Here is a 27,485-nt window from a genome sequence, read left to right on the forward strand (position 1 = left end):
TGGAATTTGATCTAGTGTTTTCTTTTTCTCAATTGACTTTAAGGGAATCACATTTCACGTCAGATTTAATTGAGTCAGACATATAAAATAAATAATTTGTCTATGTGGATAAAAACATTACATTTCTACTAAAAGGAAAACAAGGATCAAATGCAAGATTTGAAATTTGTACAAAAGGAAGGTAAAAGTGAACTGATTAATTTAATTCAACATGAAAAACATCATTGCTGACTGTGTGATCCTTCTGTTTATTGCTGGAATGAACTTCCTGTTGGGCCTCAGCTTTGTGTTGTGTTAAGCTGAATCCAGGCCGACAAAGACACACAAACACGCCTGATTTGAATACGTCTAAAGTTGTAAAAATGATCATTGGTAGACCAACAGATTGCTAAGCATCCGTGTTAATTTGGTAAATAATTATAAGGTATTTATACCAACACTTAAGTAGGAATAAAATATTGAAAAGTTGGTGTTCACCTTTCTGCACATACTGTCAGGGGTCGCTACCGTGAATCAGCTTTCAATGATCCGCACATTTTGGTTTGGCAGAGAGTTTTATGCTGGATGACCTTCCTGACACAAACCTGTATTTTATCTGGGCTGGGGACCGGCACAGGGAGACCTTGACTCGGGCCCCACTGGATTTAGCTCATGGCGCCCCCTTGGAAAAGAACCCTGGTTTCCCATGTAGCGATAATGTATACAGAGGTATTTTAGTACCCTTCAATTCAGAAAGAAAGAAGCTTGTTAGACATTTGGTCAAAACACAGAAAGCACTGAAACATATTGCTATTACTGTTATTAGAAGTAATTTCATTGTATTAGAAATATTTTAAAAAACACAAAGCATTGTAAAGGAAATTTGTGAGATTGCACTACTTTTTGAAAACACTACAAAAGAGAATGGCATCATGTCCTACTTTTGTTTTCTGTTCTTTGGTGAAGAATATTAATACAACAATAACACAACATTATAGTTACAACAATGACATTTTATTCTTAATATGAATTTTTTCTCCTCTTTGTTTTTCCCTCAGCAAAACATCCGCCTAAGCCCATCCCCTTCCTTACATACTGCTCACTCTCACTACAACTTCATCTCCTCCTTCACTTCATCCATGAACCTCCTCGTTAGCCTCCTGCTCAGAAGATCAAACCAATATTGAATCCTTTACATTTGTGCCAATACTTGCTTAAATTAAATCTTTTTAATACTATTTAATAACACATTTTATTTATAAGGCGCCTTTCAACCAGCTTGATGGCTTAGTTGGCTACATGCAGGACTGGTTTATGGGAAACCAGGGTTTTATTTTCCAGGGGGCATGATGAGTTTATTCCATTGTGGGTCCTTGAGTAAGACCCAACACGTTTCTGCCTAACTATGTAGCCACAAGGGGCTACACAGGGGGCCCAAGTTCGGGCCTCCATGTGCCAGCTGGTCCCCTGCCGAAAAATAAAGGGCTCTGTCAGAAAGGGCATCTGGTGTAAAACTGCGGATTTGTACAGGTTTATATCATTTGCCGTGGCGAACCCTGATGAGATATGCTAAAAGTAAACAACATTTACAAGGCGCCTGTAAAAAACTCTCAGGGCCTGGTGTTCTCCTGGCTTCAGGGCTCTGGCTGCTTGGGGGAGGGGGGGATCGGGGGTGCGCACTTGGCTAGCATTGAGGCGGGGGTTCATGGGTCTGTGCATTCTGGGCACAGGGTGGGCGGTGGCTGCCAGCCGGGAACGTTCCTGGACAGGTGTGGCCGCTGAGGCTTGGCCTGGGAGGGATCTTAGGATTTTCGGGCCTGGGGCTTGGCTGCCCTCAGCCGGTGTTTTGCCCGTGGCCGATTCCTTGGCGCTTGGCCTGGCCCCTGGGGTCAACGATGCATCAACAGCAGAGGGGTGAAGGGGTTAATTTATTGCACTTTCGGGGTTCCTCTGGGCAAAGGGCTTTAAAAAGGGCTTTTTACTTAATTTAATTACTTTACCTTTATTTTTTATTTGTATTTATTTCCTTTTTCTTTTCTTTTCTTCATGATTATTATTATTTTATTAATGTATTTATTTATTTTCTCCTTCTTTTCCAGCCAGCCGCCCACTGCGGCTGGCAGTGACCGGCCCCCCAGCCGCCCACTGCGGCTGGCTGGGGGGCCTTCTTCCCCCGGTTGTGCCCATCCGCCTCCTCCTTTCCGCTCCCACCGAACAAATTTTGCACACATGCACAGAGGGCTCCGGGAATTGGACGGGTGGGATATGCTGGTGGGGCTGACCGGGAGTTACTCTCTTTGGGGCCTCATCGGCACTCGCCCTCCATTCCACTTTTACTCGCATATTTTAGGGATCGGAGAGGGGCGGCCTGGTCCCCCTGGGCGGCCGGGCGTGTGGGGACCCTGTTAGCCGAAGCAGTGGCCAGGCGTGCGGTGCTAGGGGGTCGGTGGGCTGGAGTGGGTTACTGAGCAGCCACGGGGGGCAACCAGAAGAATGTGTGTGTGTGTGTGTGAGAGTGCATGGGTGGGGACAGGCCTGGGGGCTCACCCTCCCTTTTCCAGAGTGGGAAGGGCAGCGGGGGGATAAGGGAGGAGTGCTGTAGAGGGTAATGTGGGGGGAGGTAGGGGTGGAGCTGTGGTTGCATCATAATCTTTGGGCTGCTTGGGTCAGGCTCCAGCTGGGTGGTGGGCGGCTCCTGGGCCCACGTCTCGATGTCCAGCGCCCAGTGGCCCGAATGGCTGCCGCCCGGTATGTCGGAGCACGCCTGTCCTGTGGCCTGTGGGTCCTGACACTGGGCTCGCCTATACTTCCCGGTGCCGGAGGAGCCCCTGTAGGGGGCCTTCCTCTGCACCTGGCTGGGTAGGTGGGCAGTACCACCCCCCCCCCCCCACACACACACACACACACACAATCGGGTTGCGTGGGTCCCGTTGCTGCGGACGCTCCTAGTGCAGGGTCTCCCCCATTTACACCTTGTCTATCCGAAGATTCGTAACCCCCTTTTGTAATAGTAAAACCTGTCCAACACAAAAGGCCTTCAGCGCTCATCTTTTTGCTCAGTTGTTGGACAGAACAAGTTAGAAAAATAATAATAAGAAAAAAACTCTCAGGGTAGGTATAAAGTAAATTTTATCTTATTTTGTATTAAATCTTACATAAAGTTATGTAAAATCTAACTTTATTGTTTTAAAACACTAATAAGTTGTGGCAAAGTTATTTTTTTAAGTAAATTTCCAATTTTATATTTAATAGATACATGGACAACACAAGAGTACTGGTAAAACGGGATTAAAACAGAGCTTTGAATTTTGCTCCACTAACTTGAAGTGATCCTCATAATGTAAAAATGTTTTCTTAAATTATCCCAATTAGTGAAGAATTTTATTTAATTATTCACCAAATAAGTAAATTATTTCTGAGATCAATTATAATATATCTGCATTACTGTAATGTTATATTAGGTACTCTGCTAATACTTTTTTGTAACGCGTTCCTTCCATCACAGTTCATGACTGTTAAAGTCCCACTCTGCTCTTTTTTTAAAGTGTTCCCAGTGGTCTTTTAATAATGATTATAGAGTTATTAGCCAAAATTAAAAAACCTGTGTCATTTTCTGGAAAATGGTTTCTGCAGAGCAGCAGGAGTTCATCAGAAATTTGTCTCTGAGTTGTGGGCGGGACTTATAGAGTTAGCCCGTTTCTACTTCCCGACATCCATCTGTTTACACTCTGTCCTGCTGGCTTACAACCAGCCTCTCACACCCCCCCAGCCTAATATTACCTGTTCCACAAATACATATTATATGTTTAATATTCTTTATATCATGTCCTCCATCATCGGAAAAATACAACAATAACATGTTAAAAAAACACGATTCACTGGAGTGGGTCTTTAAGTTCTCTCTTTGTTCACTGACCATGTATCTAAAATCAAAGTTTACGTCAGCATGGGGAGCTTTTGATTTGAAAGGGACGGGCCGGAAGTCATTGAGCAGATCCCCCCCCCCCCCCCCCTTGGTAAATTAGCCTGATTTTAGCTCGCTCTGACTGTCACACATTTATCCGTGAACAGGAGCTGTGCAGCGGTGGCCTCTCCGTGGAATCCCGCTGTTCTGTAGGCTACAGAAGCCCGACCGGATCAAAGCTTGGTTCGGCCGTGTCGCTGGGTGTGTAAAAGTCGGTCCCTCCTGGACGAGCCGACAACACAATCAGTGTCTGTTTTACATGAAGACTTGTTCGGCGGTTGCGAGGCAGAGCTCTCGGGTGGACGGCTGAGATTTTCCAGGCTGTTTTGAAGTGACGCCGTTTGATGTTTTCAAGGCACCGGAAGTTGAGTTTGCGCACACGGTGAGTGGCAGCATCTCCTCCGCCTGAGTGAGTGGTCCTCGGTGAAGCCGCGGAGGTCTTCAGCAGCAGCAGCAGCCATGGCGGGGGGACGCACCGCTGTCGCCGTTCTGGTTCTGGCGTGTTTACGCTTCCATCACAGCAGCTCCTTCAACCTGGACGTGGACAAACCCTCCGTGTACGAAGGATCCGAACGAAGCTACTTCGGCTTCTCGGTGGACTTCTTCAAGTAAGGGTTAAGAAGAACATGCGAAACATGACGGGATTAAGATAAAGTCTAGGAATTTTCGAAAGGCGTCTGACATTTAAGCACGCGGGAATTACTAATTTACTCAAATCATTTGACTTAACATTAATTTTCAAAAAAAGAAAATTTAAGAGTAAAAAGTAATCAGTTGTAAAAACTACAGAAGCAACTAAAATTAAACATAAAATAAGTATACCTTCTTCTAATTAATTGTAATGCATTTACAAGGCAAAATAACAGAGCATTTAAAAATAAAATAAATCGAAATAAAAGTAACATTCTTTTGTTTGCAGTGTTTCTCACAACATCCAGTCAATAATTTTCTGAAATGTGAAATCAAGAAAATGGAGATTAGAAGCTATGTAATACAGTAAGTAGTGTTTCCTAATAATTATTCTGCCTGAGGTAGATAAAAAATAAAAGAGGTGGCAACCAGGTATGGCCTCCTCACTGAAACAACCTTTAGCGTTTCTGAAGAGGACATTTATACTCTGTTTTCCTGTCTGTAACATGTTTGTTACAAACAAAAAAACAAAAATCTGAAAACTGGGAGTTCTTGGATAACTATAGGAATCAGATCTGCCACGTCTATAAGCTCTTCATCAATTTGACCCTATTTTAAACACCTCTTTAAAGACCCACCCCAATGCAAAGAAAATAGTGTTTTTTTACATGTTCTTGTGGCATTTTTTTCATGATGGATATATATAAAGAAAATTATTTAAGCTCAAAATTGCAGTTCTTGGGAATCAGGAGCAGACGACAAAATACAGGTTGAATACAGTTGTATTTGTGACGTAAAAAACACACCAGCTTCCTGCTCTGCTCCATTCTGATGCATCCACTTGCAGACAAAAAGACCCATGTACGTCTTTGTTTTCCTCGTCTGAGGTGGAATTTGGATCTAAACTGTACATATGGATAGCCGCAATATTCCTTACCATTTTTGTTGCACTGCTAATATTAGGTTGGGGTTGTGAGGGGCTATAAACTAGCAGGAAGAGTGTAAATAAAGGGATGATGGGAAACTTACTCTGCCCCAATGGTCCCACCCACAAGTCAGAGGTAAATTGCTGATGAACTACTGCTATTCAGTGGATGTGTAGTCATAAACGAAACAATTTTTAAAAAATGTTTTTACTATAAATCTGTAAAACAATTCAGACGTTTCTGTTACCCTTAATGAAGAAAAAATAAATTTTAAGTAAATGGTTAAACATCTGACTTTTTTTCCTGCCAAATTGCTTTTAAAAAAACATTTTCAAACATAAAAGACAGAAAGGAAACAGATTGATGTGTTTACATGTAGAAAGAAATCAGTAGATGTGCTATAAATCTCAATGTAATAACCTGACTGTCACAAGATAGCTGCCATTTGTCAATATCTTGATCTGATCAATAGGGACCAGACACTGATCAGATACTGGGTGTGTAAAATGGTTCAGTCCCAATGGAAATGACCCAGTTTGCTGCTCTTTTACAGAATCACCTTTATAAGTTGTTGTTTCTCTATCATATCTTAAACCAGCGCAAACAGTACCTATTAGCATTTCAAAGAAACAAATAATAAAAGTTATTCAAAATGGTGTTTTTTCACTTTGTCCTCATCTTCCTAATATTTCAATTACTGTGTACTCCAGCCATTGAATGCATCAGCAAACCCTTTTTATACTTGTTGGAATTCACTCCATCTGGTGCAGTTGGAGAAGTTAAATGCCTCACATGCAGGTTATCTTTGCTCAAATGATTAATGTATACTCTGGCTTAAGTATTTCAAACCCAAGCATTTGTTTGTTACAGATTTAATGTTAACTACACAGATTTATTTTCAGTACTATTGTAATATAATGTTTATGAAATACCAGTTAAAGTAGGACCCACCTTAGTATTAAGTCTGCTGACTCGGTTTCATTCAGAACATTCTGAGGTATAGTGTATGTTTTAATTGAATGATGTCATAAAGTGTGGCAAACAAGTATTTATCAGTCACTGATTATGCAAGTGTTCTCACTAAGAGGAGTTTGGTCTGTAGTGTTCATCATTAAAACCTTTCAGCTGTGAGACAGAATATAAGATAGAAACCAGGAAATTACATTGCTTGATTTATAAGGGAGTTATCTGAGAAATGGTGCAAAAAATAAATATTCAACTTCAAACAAACATACAAGACTTCAGTTCCTCACAGACCTGTTACTACTTCTACAAGAAGTTCTTCTATTCCCCACTGGTTACCTGCATTAATGTCACCAGTTTGAACTATTATTTGCATAAAAGACATGTGTCCACACTCTTAAACAGCCAGACTGCAACCTCTCCACAATGATCAAGACGAAAGAGCTGTCAAAGGATACCAGGGACAAGATTGTAGAGTGGAACAAGACTTGGATGAACCAAACTATAATAAACAAACAGCTTTGAAAGACAAGATCAACTGTTGGAGCAATTATTAGAAAAAGTAAGAAATACTAGATCACTGACAATCTCCCTCCACCTGACACTCCATGAAAGATTTCACCTGGTGAGGTACAAAGGATTTTGAGAAGGATGAGGAAAGAACCCAGAACTACATGAGGGAACTGGTTAATGACCGGAAGAGAGCTGGGAACAAAGTTCACTAAAGTAATACACTACGGCGTCATGGATTGAAATCTTGTAGAGCTCCAGAGGTTCCCCAGAACATGTCCAGAACCATTCAAAGTTCTCCAGAGAGTATCTGGATGATCTAGACAAGGATTGTGAGATTGTCGTGGTCAGATGAGACCAAATGGAACTCACTGTGTTTGGAGGAGAAAGAGTGCTGAATCCCAAAAGTGCCATACCCCACTGTAAAGCATGGGGGTGGAAGCATCATGGTTTCAGGCTGCTTTTCTGCAAAGGACACTGGATGACTGATCTGCTCCATTACACAAATAAATCCTTTAAAAATAAAACATTTTTTAAACTTTGTCTCTCACACTTAAGGAAACTCATCTGTTGAAGTGGATCATCTTACAGATTTGTTGAATGTCAAATACTTTCAGCTCTTTTTTCGTTTTCATTGGGTGCATCTTAACATTAGTTTTTCTTGCTTGTTTGTACTCTATTTTGGCTTAGACTTTTAACAAAAGTGAAGAATCTGATCTTTCTCATGTTTTCTGGTTGAAATCTTGGTGGAACACAACCTTCTGCTTCACTGTGGATTATTCATGTGGGTGACTCATTTAGTCACATAGTCTGGAGTCTTTGGAACATTGTGACAGTCTGGTCTTAAGTTTTCCTGCTTGCTTTCCCTCAGAATCTGTCTGAGGAGACAGTTTGACATATCTTAGTTCACACACACTTCCTGAAGATGGTTTTCAGAAATTTAAAGGCTGTGTCATCATAAATTAAAAAAAGTGACTTGTAAGGTCATCTAAGTCTTATTTTTTCCTTTGTGCTATCTAGTTGGGTCCAGATGACCTCGTCCTTACATTCCATGACGAAGGTGTTATAGGATTTCATGTCTGCCATGGACACCAGTGAAAATCAAAAATCATTGGGGAAAAAAAGTTCAGCCTGCTGTTTTGTGGGTTCTAGATGACCCCACTCCCACGAATAGCTGCCTTGGATAGCACAAGGTTGTTGTCATCACTAAAACAGAAAAACTTGGAGTTAAAGTTATTGCTTTGCAAGTAAATCAAATATTTAAGGTCAAAAATGACAAGTTGATTATTTGTTGTTGGATTTTCTACCATAAAAATTGTTACCTCAGTCAAGAGGAAGTGATTAAGAAATGGATTACAGTGAGATGGCAAGAAGATAATCCAGAATCTTTCAATATTTTTGGTAGTTTTTATTTGCAGTTGAGCTGCCAAAGCTCAGGTTTTAGAGGATTAGATGAAGATGAGCTACTGCTGCTATGTTCCCTGAATGACTAAACAACTTGTTGTTTTCACGCTGCTATCCAAAACTGAAGTGACACGTCAGTCCATAAACAGCATTTGTCCATCCCAGCCCCGTGAAGCAGCAGTCTGAAAGAATCATCAAACACAAATACAGAAATGTTCTTTTGTATTTTGTAATCCATTGAGTGGTTACCTCTGGATAATCTGCAACAAAAGCAAGCTGCCGCAAACAAAGACGCTTTGTTTGAAAACTCCTCCTGCTGCACAACTGGAAGCTGCTCCAGCTTGCATCAAAATGAAAAACCAGAGGAGCTCTATCACACCTCTGGTTTGTTTTGTTTGAACCATTTAGCTGAATGGAGATTTTTTTTCTCGAAAGTTCAGACTCTGTTTTCCATCACTACTATTCAAGTTGAATTCACAAAAACGAGCTCTCTGGTGGTTTGACGTCATGTAGCCACTCTGGATTAGGTACTATGGAGCACAGAAATTCTTCAGCGCTCAGACTGATTTGGATTCTCTTAAACATGGAATTCTGAGGTTTATTTGTGATATCTGTCAGACTAATGTGGTCTGTTTAGAGATAAACAATCTTCATTAACTCCAGATGTTGTGGGTTCAGATAAAGTTCAGATAACTTGTCTTTTTATCTAGTGCATGGAAGTCCTGAATGTGTGTATATTTGGTCTTGCTGCCTCTCTGTGACCTTTTTGTGGAATCTAATGCCTGGTCTGTCTGTCCAGGTCAGACGTTCTCGTCGGAGCTCCTCGGGCAAACACCTCGTCCTCCAGCAGCGTGGTGGAGAGAGGAGCGGTATTCAGCTGCCCCTGGAACAGCAAAGACTGCAAGGAGGTGCCCTTTGACAGCTCAGGTACCAGAACTTTCTGCTCATGCTTGGTGTTCTGGTGGAGCATTAAAGTAGGAGTTACACTCTGGGTGACCATAAACTACTTTCTGCTGTTGCAGGAAGTAGTTTATGGTGGATGGAAGTGTGTAGCTTTGGGACAGTTTGAGGATAAGTGATGTTGTGGAGCAAAATACGCTTTTTTAGCCAACTTATCTTCAGACTGGTGCAGACAGTTTGAAAGATCTTCATCTTTCATTCAGCATAGTGGCTAATTCAGAGAACAATATGAAGGATTTTATCCTGGAAAAATACAAGGTGTGATTTCTATCTTTTATCATCTGTCTGGGCGTGTTCCTGACTCACTTTCCTATCGGCTACAGTTTTGTCAAAGTGCTGCTCTTGTCAAAAGTTTCATCACCCCAGATCATGTAAGAATAAGCAGCAATTTCACCTCATGAGTAAATGCTTTTCAGTTTTTGTCGAAAAAGATGCCTGTAAACCTGATTTCAGAGTTTAGATCCTGAAAGGTGGAAAAGGCAGAAAAAGGGGGAAGGAGAGAAGCAGCTGTTGATGCAATGCAAAATGTTCCTCCAGGCCAACTTCACCCAGTGCAGCAATCCCCATCATTATGAAGGGAATGCTCAGACATGCCCAAAAGGTGCAGGCTTTAGTTCTGTTGAAACTGGTGCAGGTCTCCTCTGTGGTTTACTTCATCATGCCAGTTGGAGTTTCAAACAAAAAAGGTTTGAGAAGATACTTCATAAAAACAAAGTTCTAGTTTTCCAAATCCTAGGTTTGTGGGTTTTGACTCCTCTCATATGTTTTGGAAATAAAAAAATACTAAAAGATGTTAGTTCTCTTTGTCGCAAAGTAAAGTGACAAAAATGGACCAAACAGAAGACAAAGAGCCTCAGAAACGGTCAGTGGAAGGAGGTCTGGTTCAGAGGAAGTGGTGGAGCTGACCAGGCTCAAATGAAATAGTTAATGCGCCCCTATCATGTGACGTCATGAATGCCCAGCAGCATGTAGAAGTGTTTCTGTCGTTGTCAGGTGTTGGACTTTCGTCTTTTTAGAACAGCACTGGAGCGTTCCAAGCAGACGGGGAGCGTGTTGGCAAAGAGGGTGCAGTGCGTTTTTGTGTGAAGTGGATTCTGTTTGGTATTCTGTGGGAGGCCTCAACCACCAAACACGGTCTCCCTTCCCCCTTCAGCTGCACAACAAGCTCAATAAAGTTCACGCAGTGACACGTAATCTGTGCTGTCTCTGAGTCTGCAGAGGTTTCTACAGTTTGAGGCAAACTACTGTTGAGTTCAGAGTCGAGTTCATCACAAAGATGGTCTCCTTTTGAGAACGCCATCATTCTTGGCAGAATCTGGATGCGGTGAATCCCCTCATGGACATTTCTTCTTCATCATTTGAGGATAACCCGTGAGCTGCTACTTCTCAGAAAGCCAGCACACCCTTTCAGCGAAGCATAGTTTTAGATGTGGAGACTTGCAGCAAGAATGTGTTTCTCCACTCTGTCAGTTATGAGGAGAAACTGTACAACACATGCCATTTCTTCTCACACACACAGGTTGCTTATGGGGGGTTAAGGAGGTAAAAGGCTGCTGTGTTGTGTTTCATTAACTTGTGCTGATTTCAATAAAGCTGCCGCTGGCTTCCAGTCCTAAACGAAGCTCTGACAAATGTTTCAGTTTTGAGGCTTAGGATAGAAAATTAAAAAATACATTACACTAGTTGTAATGCCTTTTTTAATACTCCACACGCTTTTCCCAAATAAGGACTTTTTCTCTGGCTGCCGTGGTGAGATGTTTGCTGCATGCTGATGCTCCAGCTGCATGTTTTCAAATGCACCTTCCTGCCTCTGTACAGCTTGACGACGAGCTGAATCAAGGTGGGTTTGACGGTGTGAAAGCAAGTTCTGCTGAAGTGTCTCTGAGCAGGACACCAGCAGCAGGGAAAGCCTGCATGTGCACTGGCACAGAAATCATTGATGCTGCCCCTCACAGTCATGCATGGCCTGTGCGTTTTCCTGTACAAAAGAGGGCTTTGTTGTTCATTTGACCTGCATGGTTGGTGACCAAAGATTTGCAGAGCCAGTGAACAGACACTGAACCAGAAATACTATGTTGTGTGTTTCATGTTGCATAACTGACTCAATCTCACTCTGGCGGCCCTAGATATATATATTTTTCTAAGTATTCCTGTTGAGGGTGTTTTTCTTTTTAAAGTGAGGTTGTGGGGATTTTCTTTTCCTTTTCTTGGAAGAATGAAGCAGAAAGTGAGCTGAAAACATGTCCGTCACTCATGTGAGTTCTGTGCTTTCATGTTCACAAAGCACAGTTTCATTTTTGGGGGACTTTATATTATTTTTGAAAGCTCCTGATATTTTCCGTAGAGAATCTTTAAGTAACATTGAATGATGGAAAACTGCTTCTCAGAATTTATTTTCATTACTATTGTAACCTCTAAGCTTACTTGTTGTTATACTGGAATCATAAAAGACCAGGTAGAGAAGGCTTTTCAAAAGAAAAAAAAGAAGAATGAATAGTTTGTCAGTGTGTGCAAAACCTTTATACTTCTGAAACCATTAAGATGATAAAACACAGCACCAAGCTTTTTATCAAAACAAGACCACTCAGAACATTTACACCTTTGAAAACAGTTTTTTGTCTTTTTAACATGTCCCTTTGGCATTTTTCTGATGATGGAGGACATATTTAAAGAAAATTAAGATTAAAATAGCATTTCTGAATATTTCTTTATTCAAATTGTTGTGACTTAAAAAAAAAAGAAACTTTGGATAAAGGTTGTGTTTGTTACGTAAAATATACAACCAGCAGGCCACAAGCTCACTGCTCTGCTCCATTCTGATCCATCCACTTGTAGACAAATTAGTCCATGTCCATCTTTGGTTCCCTCGTCTGAGCTGGAGTCTGGATCTAAACTGTACGGCTGGATAGCTCTGCTATTGGTCACCATTTTTGTTGCACCACTAATGTTAGACTGGGGATGTAAGCTAGTATGTAAGCAGATGGATGTGGGGAAGTAGAGGTGGGCTTACTTTCGTGCCAAAAGTCCTGTCCACAACTCCGAGGTGAATTTCTACAGAACTGCCGCTCTGAAGAAACTATGTCCTAAAAAATGGCAACGAATTATGGATTTTGGCCAAAAACAGCATCATCATAATTAATAGACCACTGGGAACGCTTTGAAAATAGATTAAAAAAATAATCGGAGTGCGACTTTAAATTGGTTTAGAACTTAAGGAAATCTGGAAATATTAGCTGATAGTCAAGAACTGGATCAGTGTTTTCGGAACCCTGAAGTCCAGAAGTGAACACAGGACCAGTGAGTTGTCCATCAGAATATGCCAGCAAATTGAGAAACAGGAAACCAGGTTGAGTGCTGTGAGAGACACAACTGATACCATAAAAGGAACCAGGCAGATGTGTGAGCACTGCAGTAGTGTGGCTTTACACAGTTTTATTATGATGTGTGGTTCAAGACATTTTATTGTTCATCTGAGGTTAGAAGGGTATTATTTTTAGAATGGATGAGGGCCGGAGTTGTTTTCTATTTTGCCCCAAAGCACCGAACACCTGAGTGCCTGAGTGGTCTGCAAAGCCCTTAAGACTTTCACCCCAGCATGTTAAGCTGAAGGGAGGACTGTTTAAGCTTGCTGTGAAAAGCCTTAAAACCGTTCCAAACAAATGTGGGAGAAGGATTTTCCAGGCTGTCTTTCTAAAAGCTGCTGTCAGACTAAAGTTTGACGATTGTGAGGGAAACTGTGGGTTGAGCCTGTGTGTCAGTGTCCTTTGTGGAGCCTCACCCACAGAACTGAACACTCCCATCTGTGCTTTTTCTGGGTTCCAACCACAGAACACTTATCTGTCAGTCCCGGCGTTCTTCCAGTTCCTCACATGTTGCTCCAAACATGGATTAATTTGTCTGCATGTGGAATTCATTTGTTAATTGACAAACCACGTTTGCCACCATTACCATGTTTTAAGATGTTAAGTATCCAGCGGGGTACAGATGACCAATAGATATAGAAGAACTATTCTTTCAACTATTGCAGAAGTCCACATACTGGAATTCCCAGTGTGATGGGGAAAATCCCAGTTGTTTCCTCACGTCCTGCCCTGTGTCATGCCCCCGCCTGGCAACAAATGTTACCACGTCTTTGCACACGCGGAATTAATGTTTGATTCAGTCTGTTTTCCAGCCAGGACTCATGACTCATATGTTTGTGGTGCAGCCTCGGATCTCAGAGCAGCTTTGGCCTTTCAGGCTGAAAGCAGAAGATCAGCTAGTGTCTCCTCTAACATGAACCCTCATTAGACCGAGCCTTGCTGCTCACTCATTGACCTCTCTGCACATTCGCTGTTTCTGCTCTTAAGACAGTAGAGAACTGAATACAATTAATGATGTCATGTTTTAAACTAAGCAGGCTGTTTGCTTCACATTTCAGATTTTCAGTCTTTAAAACAATTGTTCTTGTAAAATGGGAACAGAAACATTTTCCAATGAGTCGCACTCTGAGAGGCTACGTTCCACTTATCTATCTATATATATATATTTACACATACGTTTCGTCATTATCAGAGGCAGGAAGTACATACCAGCAGCTGAAGACATCATAAAACAATCACCAAATTTTTCACGTTATATTTTGCTCACAGCATAATCTAGATAATCTGTTTTGTTTTGCAACAGATACAGAGGAACAAAATAGTATTTAGTCAGCCAGCAATTGTGCAAGTTCTCCCACTTAAAAAGATGAGAGAGGCCTATCATTTTCATTATAGCTATACCTCAACTATGAGAGACAAAGTGAGAAAAAAATCCAGAAATCACATTGTCTGATTTTTAAAGAATGTATCTGTATATTTTGGGGGGAAATTAGTATTTAATCACCTACAAACAAGCAAGATTTCTGGCTCTGACAGACCCGTAACTTCTTCTGTAAGAGGATCCTCTGTCCTTCACTGGTTACCTGTATTAATGGCACCTGTTTGATCTGGTTATCTGTATAAAAGACACCTGTCCACAACCTTTAAACAGTCACACTCCAAACTCCAATATGACTAAGACCACCAATTGTTGACCTGCACCAGCTGGGACCAAAGTAACAAAAGGTACCATCAGTAACACACTACACTGCCAGGGACTCACATTCTGCAGTGCCAGACGTGTCCACCCACTAAAGCCAGTACATGTGCAGGCCCGTCTAAAGTTTGCTAGAGAGCATTTGGATGATCCAAAAGAGGATTCGGAGAATGACTTATGGTCAGATGAAACCGAAATATAACTTTTTGGTAAGAATTCTACGCATCGGTTTTGAAAGAGAAACGATGCTGAGTTGCATCCAAAGAACACCATACCGACTTTGGGGTCGTTTTTCAGCAAACGGACAGAGACAACTGCTCCGTCTAACGGAAAGAATGGATGGAGCTATGTATTGTCAGATTCTGAGTGAAAACCTCCTTCCATCAGCAAGGGCATTGCAGATGAAATGTGGCTGGGTCTGTCAGCATGACATTGCCGTCATTCTTGGATTTAAAATTTTTCAAAAAGCTTTGCATTTCTGCAAGTTTTTGTCATTTTGGTTAAATGTTCCATAAAAAGCTGCTGGATACCAGAATAACCTCCCTTGAAATTCTGTAAGATTTTGAGTTAAAAATCCCTAATTATCAGATTTTATAGACACACTGAGTTTTTAAACAAGTCAGAGCACAGTTATCTCTGAATGGTCAGTTAAGCTGCGAAGGAGACCATTCCCCCCCCAACCCATGCTCTAGACACAGTATTGGTTTGAAGTTATAGTCTAGTTGTCTCCTGGTTCTCTGACAACAATTCTTCGTATATTTACCACAGACAGCTGAGGCTCTGCAGGTATTTATAACCTCAGCTGTGTGTGTGTCATGAGGCCGTCTGTCATTTTTAGTGCTTAAAGGAAAAAAATTAATATCTCAAAGTTTTACAATGGTAAACGGCCCATTGTGAGTCTCAGGCTCTAAGTGGCTTTGATCATCAATCTCTGAAACATTAAAATAATGACAGTTGGAGCTGAATCAGGAATTCAATCTAGTTGGAAAAAATGATTTGAATTAATTCTGATTCAATCTGATATCCAATTTATGTTCATGTTTCGAATTGAAAACCAATGCTTATTGGTTTACAAGATTGCTGTTGTTTTTTTAATCTGCAATTTAAACCAAGGAAAGGTAGAAATGTTTCTGTTGTTTTGGTTGTATGTAGTTTGGATGGGCATGAGGGGCATGAGCATTTAAGGGTAGCTCAGTTGGTAAGATAAAGGGCTGCCACGCAGGAATCCAGGGTTCGATTCCTGGAGGGGAATAAACAATGGTACTGGGGGCAATAATGGCAAGCAATAAACGTTGGGTCCTGGGCAAGACTTAACGCTACTACGCCCACCAGCATGAATGTTCCCGTAGGCGCAAACTGGCAGCCACGCCTGTACCATCTCCAAGTATGAATGAAGGGTGAATGAATAATGCACAAATGCATAAAGCGCTTTGAGCGTCAGGAAAAGCGTAGATAAATCCAATGCATTATTATTATTAAGGACTTCTGTTGTTTCAGGAGGAGGGGTTAGAAAACATAGGTCATATTGTTTCTTAATTTACACCTTAATTCAGGGGTCGGGAACCTAAGGCTCGCGAGCCATATATGGCTCTTTTGATGGTCACATGTGGCTCGCAGACAAATCTTTAATTCAAATTTTTTTTCTTCATTAGACCAGTCTTTCTCGTGCGCGATGCGATGGCAGAGGCGCGCAGTAGTAGCGGTGCTTAGAGAGACAAATCTGCGCCAGCACTAGTATAAGTTTAAAATTGTCTATTAATTCACAGAGTTTGTACCACCCGGAAACCTGTGAATTGCCGTGCCTAAAACTGCACGCTCCCGTCTCTGAGAAAGAGCGCGCAGTTGCGGGGACGGGATGTGTGAGGGAGAAAGCAGAGGGTGGGGCTGAGGTGTTGTGGGGACAGGCAGCAGGTGAATCGCGCAGGGATTGTAATAACGTAAAACCCGCTGCCCGTCACTCACTGCAGCGTGTGAGTGTGTGTTTGGCTCCAGGTCCGCATGTGAGCAGTCTGTCTCACATCTACAAAACATTCATACAAACCTAAGATCACGTTTAAAGTCTCAACGCCTGCATGAAGCAGAAACTCACCACGTAAACCAGACTAGACCATCAACAAAACTACCACGAGAAATACTCATCATTTATTAGAAACAGAATAACAATGTTATTAAAAAGAATCCACAGACTTACTGTACTTTAAAAAGGTTGAAATTACATCAAATGCACACATTCACTTGTATTTTAGTTTTAAACATATTGTCGCGGACTGAGTTGGATGGCTGTTGGGCCGCGTTAAAAGTTCTGGAGTTCATTGAACGCGTCAAGCAGAGATCTGATTGGCTCTCAGTTCTGTCGCTCAGCCTGTTGTTAGGTAGTTTGGACCAATGGGGTTCAGCTATGGGCCGAATAAGGGAAAGGGGAGGGCTGCAGCGGGAGCAGGGGAATATAAAGTTGGGAGACGCGCTCTCGTCTCGTCTCGGCGGGAGAGATTCAGGAGTTGCTGAATTAATTGTTCGGCGTTTGTCGCGGTCTGCAGTAACCAGAATAAAGAACCTTAAAAGAGGTTAAGTCTCCGTGCCTCAGTGTGGGAAAGGGACACTACATAAATGTATGGCTCTTTGGAAATTACATTTAAAAATATGTGGCGTTTATGGCTCTCTTGGCCAAAAAGGTTCCCGACCCCTGCCTTAATTCATACTTGTATTATTTTGATTCTCCATGGAAGTAGACTGGTTTCTGAGTGAGTCTCTGATCTAGAATCAGTTTTCTCTCCAGAGCTCATTTCTGCTTGACATTGAAATGTTCCTGCTGTAGTCCTCCATTTTGATCCTGTTTAAAAAAAATATTTATTATTACATTTTGGCTAAAAAATTAAACAACAATTGTTTTTTTTTCCTCAGACAACAGAGTTTCCCAAGATGGTTTTCAGATGGAATTCAAATCCAAGCAGTGGTTTGGAGCTTCAGTGCGATCTGATGGAGAACACATCCTGGTAAGAAAAGTGGCACCAAGCAAAACAAACAAACAAACAAACAAAGGCTTTTATTGTTGTCAGGACTTTTAGTTTGCAAGAACTATGAGAAAAGTTAAAAAAGACAAGGTGAAGGCAGTTAGGTTAAAGAAAAAATTACTGACTGAAATATCAGAATTGGACAGAATAGCAATATACTATTGTCCCAATTATTAATTTATATTTTCCTACTGGTGGTCATTCTTATAGAGACCTTCCACTGTATTTTGTTGGAAGAACTAGGACATTATGTTGGGAGAAATATATGCTTGAATTGGTGTTTTTTGTAAAACTAGACGTGATTTAAAATAAAAAAAATACTTATCTGACTCAGAAATGAGTCAAGAGGGAAAATTCTGTGCATGAAAGAAAAAGTTTATCTAACCTCTAAAAAAAACTGCTAAAGTTGCATGTCAAAGACTTATTTGTTGTCAAATTTAATAGTCAGATTTCACAGTTTTACCTTAAAAGGGCCTATATCGTGCTATTCTTTTATAGTAAGCTAAATCCATGTAAATGATAATAATATTACCTTTGGCTCACAAAAGAACGACTTTTTTAGATTAAATATGAGTTATCGTCCCAAGTAAGACGACTCTGAGGCTCCGCCTTTCGCTCCTTGTGGGTGCCGCCCATTCCATGACATTAACTTAGAGTTGGCCTCTGCAGCGTGTTTGTGTGTCGCCCACAAAACAAACAATGTTCAAACTTCTGCAAAGATGGATGAGCATATAGGGCATATAAAAGGAAAGCCTTTTTGCCGATGTTTTTGTGAGGAAGGGACATAATAATACACTTAAAAGTAAATAAAAAACATTTTGCATGATATAGGCTCTTCAATGGTTCGTATTACAATCGTTGTACCAGAGTTTCAGTTGGTGAGTTTACAAACTTCAGATAACTTTTATGCCAAATTTGTTTAGAAAATAAATAAATATATACATTTTTTAATTAACATAGACAATATAAGCGAGGAGGAAGCTTCAAGGCTCAACAATGACATGTTTAAAGTTATGTTGCATGTTACTGAAACCTTCTACTCTTTAATCTTGAATTCTATTACAAAATGTGTGAGAAATTCCCAAATATGTTTTGTAAAAATTTTGTTTCCCAGGCTTGTGCCCCTCTATACCAGTGGGCAACCTTTGGGAATTCTGAGCGCGAGCCTGTGGGAACGTGTTATCTCAAAAAAGGAGCGAGAATAGTGGAGTACTCGCCCTGCAGATCAAGTATGTTTTCATAACCATAAGTTCTCTCTCTAATTATAAAGTAGGTCAACATTCTGCCAATGCTGAAGGATTAGAAACAAGGGTTGTAAGGGTTTTGCATTGCTTTTTATTGTGTTGTTTTTGTGTGTGTCCAGATGCTAACTCCCCAGAAGGACAGGGTTTCTGCCAGGCTGGCTTCAGTGTGGACTTTCTGAAGGTACTGTTCTCTAATCAAACTAATTCTGTTGAACCTGGAGGAATTAAAGGTGTTTGATGAATGTTCAGAGCACGGCAAAGGGAGCGTTAAACAACTCAATTTCTGACCACAAAAGGAAGTGAAAGTAACAAAAAGTGAGAACTGTATTTCTCTTTCCTTTGTTGTGGTTTTTAGAAGAACAACAAAGTTGTTGTTGGAGGACCTGGCAGCTACTACTGGCAGGGTGAGTGTTAGACTGTGTGTGAGTGAGTGTGTATGTGTGAGTGTGTATGTGTGTTCAATTGAATCCTTGAAGCCACACATGGTGCCAGCAGGCATTCTCAGAGACACAGCTACTGTTGGATTAGAAGGTTTCCCACACAATTTGAAGGTCAGTTCATCCTCGTAGTTCTAATCTCCCTGATAAGACTCAGAGACAACAATGTAAACTGTTTTTTAAAGACTTGCATTCAAACTTCAGGGTTACTAGTTTAATGGAAACTTCAGCCTTTTCCCTTCGTTTTTCTTTACTCTTTTCGGTTCAGGTTTTGCTGAGGAGTTTGATCTATTCAAATAGAAATTGACTTAAGTTTTCTTCTAAAGTATATGAAATAACTCTGCTTGTTAAGGATCACATTTTCTTTTAAAATATGTTAAAGATTATTTCCAGCAATCATAATTGCTAACATTCATTTACCCCATTGCATTGGAGATGTGAAATCAAGTTTTCTCCCCAGCAGTGTGAGGTTTACCATGATTTACCTCATGTTTTCCTCAACATCACAGAGGAAAACAAAGCAGAATGAGGACCCATTTTACAGCCTCTGAAGTGTGACCATCTGCTATGGCTTGAAGATTTTCTTTGGTCTAAAAATCTGCTAGATCTGCTCAAACATAAACACTATAAAACCCTCAGGCTCAACTTTCATTAAATTTACTGTAGTAATTATAAAATGTATTAAAACTTTTTGTTCAACCTCACTTTATAAGCGTTTTTTAAAATATGGATTTTGTTTTAAACTCCTGCAAGTCTCTTTTCTTTTGGCTGCTCCCCTTAAAGGTCGCCACAGTTGATCAAACTATATCCTCTGCATCCTCCACACTCATACAAACCACCCTCATGTCCTCCTTCTCCACATCCACAAACATCCTCTTTGGTCTTCCTCTAGTCCTCTCACCAGTCTCAGCATCTTTTTACCAACATCATCACTGTTCCTCCTCTCAACGTGTCCAAACCATCTCCATCTGCTTCCCTGCATTTAACTCCAAAACATCTACCATGATCTGTTCCTCTGGATTCATTCCTGATCCATCCTGGTCTCTCCCAAAGAGAACCTCAATATCTTCCTCTCTGCTACCTCCAGCGTTGCTTCCTGTCTCTGCATCAGAGTCTACAAACCAACAACATGGCTGCTCTCTTCACCTTTCCTTTCATTCTTGATGACACTCTTTGGTCACATATCCCACCTGACACCTTCCTCCACTTCCCTCAAGTCTTCCACCTTCTTCAATGTCCTTGTAACCTCGCTGTTCCTCTCAAGTTCCTTTCATTTACACACAGGCACTCTGTCTTTCTGCAGCTGACCTTCATTCCTCTCCTTTCTAGAGCAGCGCTCCAACTCTCCAAATGTTCCCCCACCTGCTCCCTTCTCTCATTGTAGATCAGAATGTCATCTGCAAACATCATGACCCATGGAGATTCCTGTCTAACCTTTTCTGTCAGTCTGTCCACTACAGCAAAAAAGAAGGAGGTCATGGTGATGCAGTCCCACCTCCACTCCTCTGTCACGCCTACAACACATCTCACCAATGTCTCAAAGTTCTCTTACATGTCCCAAACGACTCAACCATGTCCCTCCAGACTTCCTTATAAAATCCTCCTAATTAATATGCTTTTACTCTTTCCATCTTGTCTCTTGAACACACAGGAGATCCACCTTTCTTCTTTCCATCATGTCAACGATCTCTCTGCTTTTTCTGTCAAAGACCTTACATTTAAAGTTCCTACTGAAAGTTCAACATTTCTGCCTTTCCTTTTCTCTTTCTGTATAAGAGCATACATTCCGCCTCTCCTTTTTACACCAACAACAGTCCAATTTCCAAAAGTACCCTTTAGATGATTGTCTTTTTATTAAGGCTATAATCAATTCAGAAGTTCTGTTTGTGGTTTATCTGATTGAATCGGCCCCATTTCAACAATGGATTCCCTCTTGACACAACCCCCTACATAGATTTAGGACCACCACATTAAGGCACTGTATCGTGCCCCCTTGTGGTGTGTTGCATGTAGTAGTGTGTGTCACGCATCAGCTCTGTGCCTCATCTGTGGATTGCAGGTTGTCAGCACAGCACTTAAGAGTTTAATTATCAGGGGAAGCTGATGGATAAGCTGCAGACGGTGTTTGTGTATCAGCTGTGTGTTGTAATGCAGGAATGGTCTGGGTGATGGGGTGTGAACCCGACTGTATCCTGAGCTCTGAGTCAGTCTTGCATGTTTTTTTTTCTTGGTGGAGCAGCTTCTTCTGTGCTCTGTTTGCCTAATTATTGTTTCCTGTTGAGTCAACACTCACAACTGCACACTCTGAACCACAAGCACCCACACAGCTCTGCTTTTGATTACACATGTTAGCACCATGTCCCTGTGGCTCATTAAATTACGGTGTTTTTTTTCTGAGCCAGAAATGTGTTGGCATGTTAACACATTTTTGCAATGTCATGCTTTGTTGTTTCTAAAACATTTAGTGGGTTTTTGTTTGAACTGATCAACGTTCCTTTCTTCTTCACTGCCTCGGTCTTTAATGTTCTTTGATGTTCTCTTCTTTTCCACTCAGGCCAGCTGATTTCTGATGACGTCTCAGAGATTTTCACTCGTTTCAATACAGAATACTTCATCTCCTACACGAACACCCTCGCTACCAAATCAGCTGGTGCCCAGTATGACGACAGTTACCTCGGTAACCTTACATAAACACACACTGTAATTTTCACAGTTAGCATTAGCAACGGATATTTCTATACAGTTAGACGCTGATGCCGTGTGTTAATACAATGGTCTGGGTGAATACCGGTACTCTATTCTGGTTGGGTGCAGGATGTCCATTAAAAGGTGATAATGGACACCTACAAAAGACATTCCGGTCACATAGCCTGAATGTTCTGTATTATTGCACTGACCTAAACATCAGTTGGGAACTGGAAAAACAGACATTTGGAACATAGATGGACAGACCTTATTCCACAGTTTATCACAACAGGAAGACAACAGAAACAATCTCTTGTCCCTCAAGTGGCTGTATGGTGGACGTGACGGTATCATCTGCATCAATGGCAACGTGGCCTTTGATTTTGAATCGTTCGTTTTCTGTCTTGCTATTCTTATTGCTTGAAACTGAGTAAATATATGTTTATAAATAATTGTATTATTTATTAATGAAATAAATTATTTATTTGTTGATAGACAATTAATGATCAGAGTTAATAGTGGATATTGATGGCAAAAAGGCCACCACAATAAAAGGACCATACTTGTTTCTTTGAAATAATTCTTTTTTAAATTTGGTTTAAACATAAAAAAATGAGATTAAAGTAAAAATATTTGATTTAATTGTTCCTTCTTTCGTAAGTGACCATGTTATAAGTGTTAGCACCTTTGAGGTGTCCATTATCAGAAAGTAAAAGACTTTGTGGAAGCATTGCCCCCCCCACCCCTCGCGTCAGACGGTTCAGTTCTCCGCGTCGTCCATTGATTTCTGGAAATGGACAATTTCTCGCTTAAAGAAGCGTTATTGGCATTTTTGGGGATTATTGAATCCTGTGAACTCTAACTGAATGTCACTATCATGTCCAGAAACTCCACCCAGAGACCTTCGGCATTTTCAAGTCAAAGGAAAGTCACAGCTTCTGGTTAATTCCTCTGTGTTTTCCAGGATACTCTGTGGCAGTTGGTGACTTTAATGATGACGGGAAGGAAGGTAAGACAGTTTTTTTTAATTAAATGCTTCTTCTGGTTTAATAAGAATCAGTGTTATTTTCTAAACTAAAGATTGCTTCCACTTATTGCTTATTTGAGACTCAGCTTGATAAAAATGGTAAAAAATGTCAAATATGGCAATGTTCTAAATAAAAAGGACTCCTTCCTGTCTACTAGTGTTGAATTTATCTAAAACATTTTAGTTTTTGATAGATTGTTTCTTTAGCATGTAATCAAACACTTCTTCCCTGTAGAAATATTCATTGTCTGTTTTGTGTCATCTTCACAGATTATGTTACGGGTGTACCCAGAGGGGAGAAAGCTCTGGGTTATGTAAGTGTTGACTCTCATTAAACTGACCTCAGCCAGTCAGTCGATCCATCTGCACTGAGCAGCCCAACTACCGGTACTTCTGTATACTTTTGGATACAAAGAGTCCAGATTATTATTATTATTATTATTATTATTATTATTATTATTATTATTATTATTATTTTTGGTTTGTTGTTGATTTAAATTTCCACTCTAAAAGATGCTTATTTAGTTTCACCCAGTCTTTATTAAGTATCAAAGCAGATTTTCAAGGCTTTAATAAAACTATAACATTGTTGGAAACCGGAGCTTGAGCTTTGCATCATGTTGTCCATGCGCAGCTAAAATTAAAGGACACACTTTAGGGGTTCACCTTTCACTATATCCAATCAGGCATTGGCACAGCGAATCAGCTGTCACTCAGTTGCACATTTGGCAGTGATCTTTCCACCAGTAGCCCTTCCTGACACAACCATGTATTTTATCCGGGCTGGGGTCCTGCACAGCGGGATCCAGATTTGGGCTCGCTTGTGGCTACATAGTTTGGCAGTGGCATGAAGAGTCTTGCTCAAGGACCCACACTGGATTTAGCTCATCTGAGAAACTAACTGAACACTGGTTATCCATGTACCAGTCCTGCAAACTGAGCCATCCGGCTGCTTAAAGGATGCACTTTACAGCTATTCTAAATTTTTATGCAAATTACATTTTTCTATGATTTTTCTAAATCCTCAATGCAAATGACAGTCAGCATCATTTTCAAGCCACTAACGTTTTGAGTATATATTAAATGTTGCACCACGGACAGACTTAGATTCTTTTGTCCCACAAGCCATCAGACTTTGCAACACACTGTCTCAGCACCAGAGAGCTTTTACTTTTTTTTTGTGATCAGACTGAAATGTTCTTGGAAACTTGATTTTAGGTCATTGTTCTTATTTGCTTTGTATCTTTTTATCTACCATACTTATTGTGTATTTATTTGTTTTAGGAATGATTGTGTTTTTTAAGTGTGAGCAGTTAGCCACTTGAAATTTCCTTTGGGATTAATAAAGTCTGGGCTGGTCTGGTCCGGGTTATTTTCTGCATTAGGAGGTCATATTTACTGAAATCAAGTTATTTTATTAAAAAACATCTTAATAGACCAAGTTCCATTTGAACATAGGCTCCTTATTCTGTAGCAGCTTACAATTCTTCCATCCATTGAATTTGTGAGTTTTTGGAGAGTTTCTGCTTACATTTCTTTGCAGGATGTCAGTGTAGGATGGGGGCCACACCATCAGTTTATCTCTTTTAATGCCCATAGCAGCCAGTGATGCAGAGATATTCCTTGCAGCATGAGATGGTGTATTGTCATTCATGAAGATGATTTTGTTACGGAAAGCATAATTCCTCTTTTTGTAACACACAAACAAGTGGTCAGTCAGTCATGCTTTTCAGCAGCAGAGACCCTATTTCTTTCCCATATTGCTTGAAATGTTGGTCTGCTTAATAATGTGGAACATTTTTCTTTAGCAGTTTTTCTTTAGTTGAACTCACCTGCCAAACGAATTATCACATGTTTGAGATTGATGCCAGTGATCCAAAGAGCTCAGATACACAATATAATTCATGGGTGTAATTGAAAAACAAATAATTTGATCTTTTTGACACTTAATTACAATTAGCATAATAACTTGGAACGCAGTGCAGGAGGAAATAAATCACTTTGACTTTTGTTTGCTGTGTAATATTGACGTATTTAATCGTTTTTGCCATATTTTAGAATCAGATTTTGCTTGTAAGTCAGTGATACTATAACTCAGATGCACATCTGTTGGCATAACGAAGCATTTTGTGACGACAGGCAGCAACAACTGTGATGGCTTCTCTTACAATTAGCTATAGACACTTATATTTAGGTATATAGCTCCGGTATTTGAAAATAGTGTCTTAAGAAGGAGTGTATTGTGACAAAAAATAGTTTTACATCTTTAAAATAAGTTTATTTAAACACTTTTCCTTTTATATATTTTAAGCACTACAACAATCCGACGATACGTAATGACCTGAAACTGTTTTGGGAAGGCATTGATATCAGATGAAAAGTCATGAACCGGATAATGATAAATCATGTAATAAAATGGTTTCGGTAGAATTCTATAAGTTTACTTCCTTCCACTCCCTTTCAAGCAACCTTTGATTTAATATCTAATTATCCCAAGTTTGACATGTCTGTGAATGAATGTATTATTGCTTATTGTATTGTTTTGTGCATTATTCCTTGATTGCTTGAAAAAAACATTTCAAATCAAAAATCAAATCAAAAACAATCCAACTATTCTTATTTTTGAACCATAATTGTCTTATAGTGAGAGTTGAATTACACCTTTTAAAGATAGAGTTGTCTTAAAAATGATTTGTTTTAAACAGGGACATTACAGTGTCAGGGATATTACAGTATAATGTAGAAAAATGCAAATAAGATCATAGCCTTTTAGGCGAATCTCCATCTTTAGTCCCCATAGACAGGTTGATGGTCCCTGAGTAAAAAGACAAGTTAAATCAACAAAGAAAGGAGAATAGAAAGATACAGAAACAACACAGACGGGGTTGTCAATAGAAAAACAGAAACGTAAATTCATTTACATAAAAGAAACAACTTCAGAAAAAGTAGACAAAGAATAAAAAATGAATCAAAACTGCCACCAGGTGTGTGGTGGCAATTTTTTGTTTGTCTAAAAGCCATGATTTTATCTGTTTGCTGAATGAGCTCAGAGTCGTCAGTTGTCATATTGTGGTGGGAATTGAGTTCCAGGTGCGAGATCCTCTGTGGGAGAATACAGCCTAACTCAAGGTGCCCTTCCAGTCCAACCTTAATGTGCAGAAAACCGATTCATTTAAGGACAGCTATGCACTATCAAATTAGCTCATCTTTTCTGTTGTGTTGGATATTTCAGGTGAATATCTTCAATGGTCAGAACATGGCGTCCATGATCAACTTCACAGGTTCACAGGTGAGCTGCAGAACTGCAGGAAAGGTTTATAACCACTACTACATCTTTTAACCCTTTAACACTGGGGCTTTAGCTACAGTGTTGACGTTCTTTGAAGTACCATCAACCGTTTGCACAATTAACCCAATTCCAATGGATTCTGAAGCTGAGAAAAGTGGCGCAAGTAAATGGTCAAAGAGTTGTGGTACTTCAACGAGTGTGTGTTATCTTGGTGTCGTTGCTGACATCTCCAGTGTCAAAGAGTTAACAGACTCTGAACAGACTCCTAACAGCTAAAAGATACAGGAAATGGGCTGGGCTTGAATACCTGGTGTTATTTAAAGCTTTTTTACAGCCTTTCTCATCTGCCTGCTTTCTCATAAATAAAAAAATAAGATGAAAATTGCATTTCTGGGTACTTCTTTATTCAAATTGTTGTGAATAGGGAGCAGACAAAAAATGCTGTTTAAAAAAGCTTGTAGCCCACCCACAACTCAGAGGTGAAATTCTAATGAACTCCTGCCGCTCTGCAGAAATTGTCCTAGAAACAAAGGTTTTTTGATTTTATCCAAAATTGGCCTAATCATAATTCTTAGTAATTAATAGTTAAAGACCACTGGGAACACTTTTACAACAAATTAAAAGATGATTGGGGTGGGTTTTTAACAGCACCGAATAACTCTGACAGAAGAGTTGTGAGGGTAATGGGAATTCCTCTGAGGCTCTGAACCTAACAGCCTGTTTATCTCTGTGAAGATCCTGTAAACATTCCAGTCCTTCTCACTACCTCTTAACTTTTTCATTCATTTTGAAATTCTTCACTGATGCAAAGTCTGATTGTGGGTTTGAATCCATCGTAGGTGTGTCTTCGAACTGCATTATTTGTCTTCACTCTATTCTTTGTGAAAGTAACTTTATATTTATAGAAATCCTTTTAGTCTCACTAATCTCGCTCATCTACATATTCTTGGTTCATCTACAGTTGAATCTGACCTTCATAAACTTTGACTGTCATTTGTAAAAGTCTCTGTTGTGTCTCTGTTCTTGGTCTCGTAGATGGCTGCTTACTTTGGACACTCTGTGGCAGCGTCAGATCTTAATAATGACGGGTAAGTGTGTTTCTGTCTGTTGGTACTTCCTGTTGCTGAGTGCCTAGGCTACTTGAATCTGAGGGACATGAGAAGTTCTTGAACCTTTATGGCCTCAGGAAATGATTTATACTGTGCAAACGTTCTCATGCGGCCGTTCAGCCTCCTATATACTTTAAAGGTCTTTAAGTGAAACCAGATTCACCTTCTGAGGATGTTCTTTGGTGACACCATAAGTGTGAGCTGCTTAAAGGTCTTTATTACAGAGGAAGTGGTTCAATTTTCGACGTTTAAATGTTGTCTTCTTGAAAACAGACAATCATCTGTCTGT

At 40.2% G+C, this 27,485-nt stretch overlaps 1 protein-coding gene across 1 annotated transcript in view; it reads left to right on the forward strand.

The window, feature by feature from the left end:
* The first annotated feature begins 3,985 nt into the window (after positions 1-3,985).
* The window catches only part of itgav (integrin, alpha V), a 44,877-nt gene continuing 21,377 nt past the window's right edge, over positions 3,986-27,485 (forward strand). Inside the window, exons 1-12 of the mRNA XM_023950649.2 lie at positions 3,986-4,144; positions 4,299-4,551; positions 9,176-9,303; positions 17,296-17,387; positions 18,520-18,634; positions 18,769-18,830; positions 19,005-19,053; positions 21,641-21,763; positions 22,736-22,780; positions 23,069-23,112; positions 26,031-26,087; positions 27,123-27,175. Coding sequence (XP_023806417.1) covers positions 4,403-4,551; positions 9,176-9,303; positions 17,296-17,387; positions 18,520-18,634; positions 18,769-18,830; positions 19,005-19,053; positions 21,641-21,763; positions 22,736-22,780; positions 23,069-23,112; positions 26,031-26,087; positions 27,123-27,175 — 917 coding nt within the window. The 5' untranslated portion in view covers positions 3,986-4,144; positions 4,299-4,402. The remainder of the gene's footprint in view (positions 4,145-4,298; positions 4,552-9,175; positions 9,304-17,295; positions 17,388-18,519; positions 18,635-18,768; positions 18,831-19,004; positions 19,054-21,640; positions 21,764-22,735; positions 22,781-23,068; positions 23,113-26,030; positions 26,088-27,122; positions 27,176-27,485) is intronic.

This window comes from Oryzias latipes, chromosome 21 (assembly GCF_053564925.1).
Source record: "Oryzias latipes strain Hd-rR chromosome 21, Olatipes_Hd-rR_3.1".
NCBI lineage: Eukaryota > Metazoa > Chordata > Actinopteri > Beloniformes > Adrianichthyidae > Oryzias > Oryzias latipes.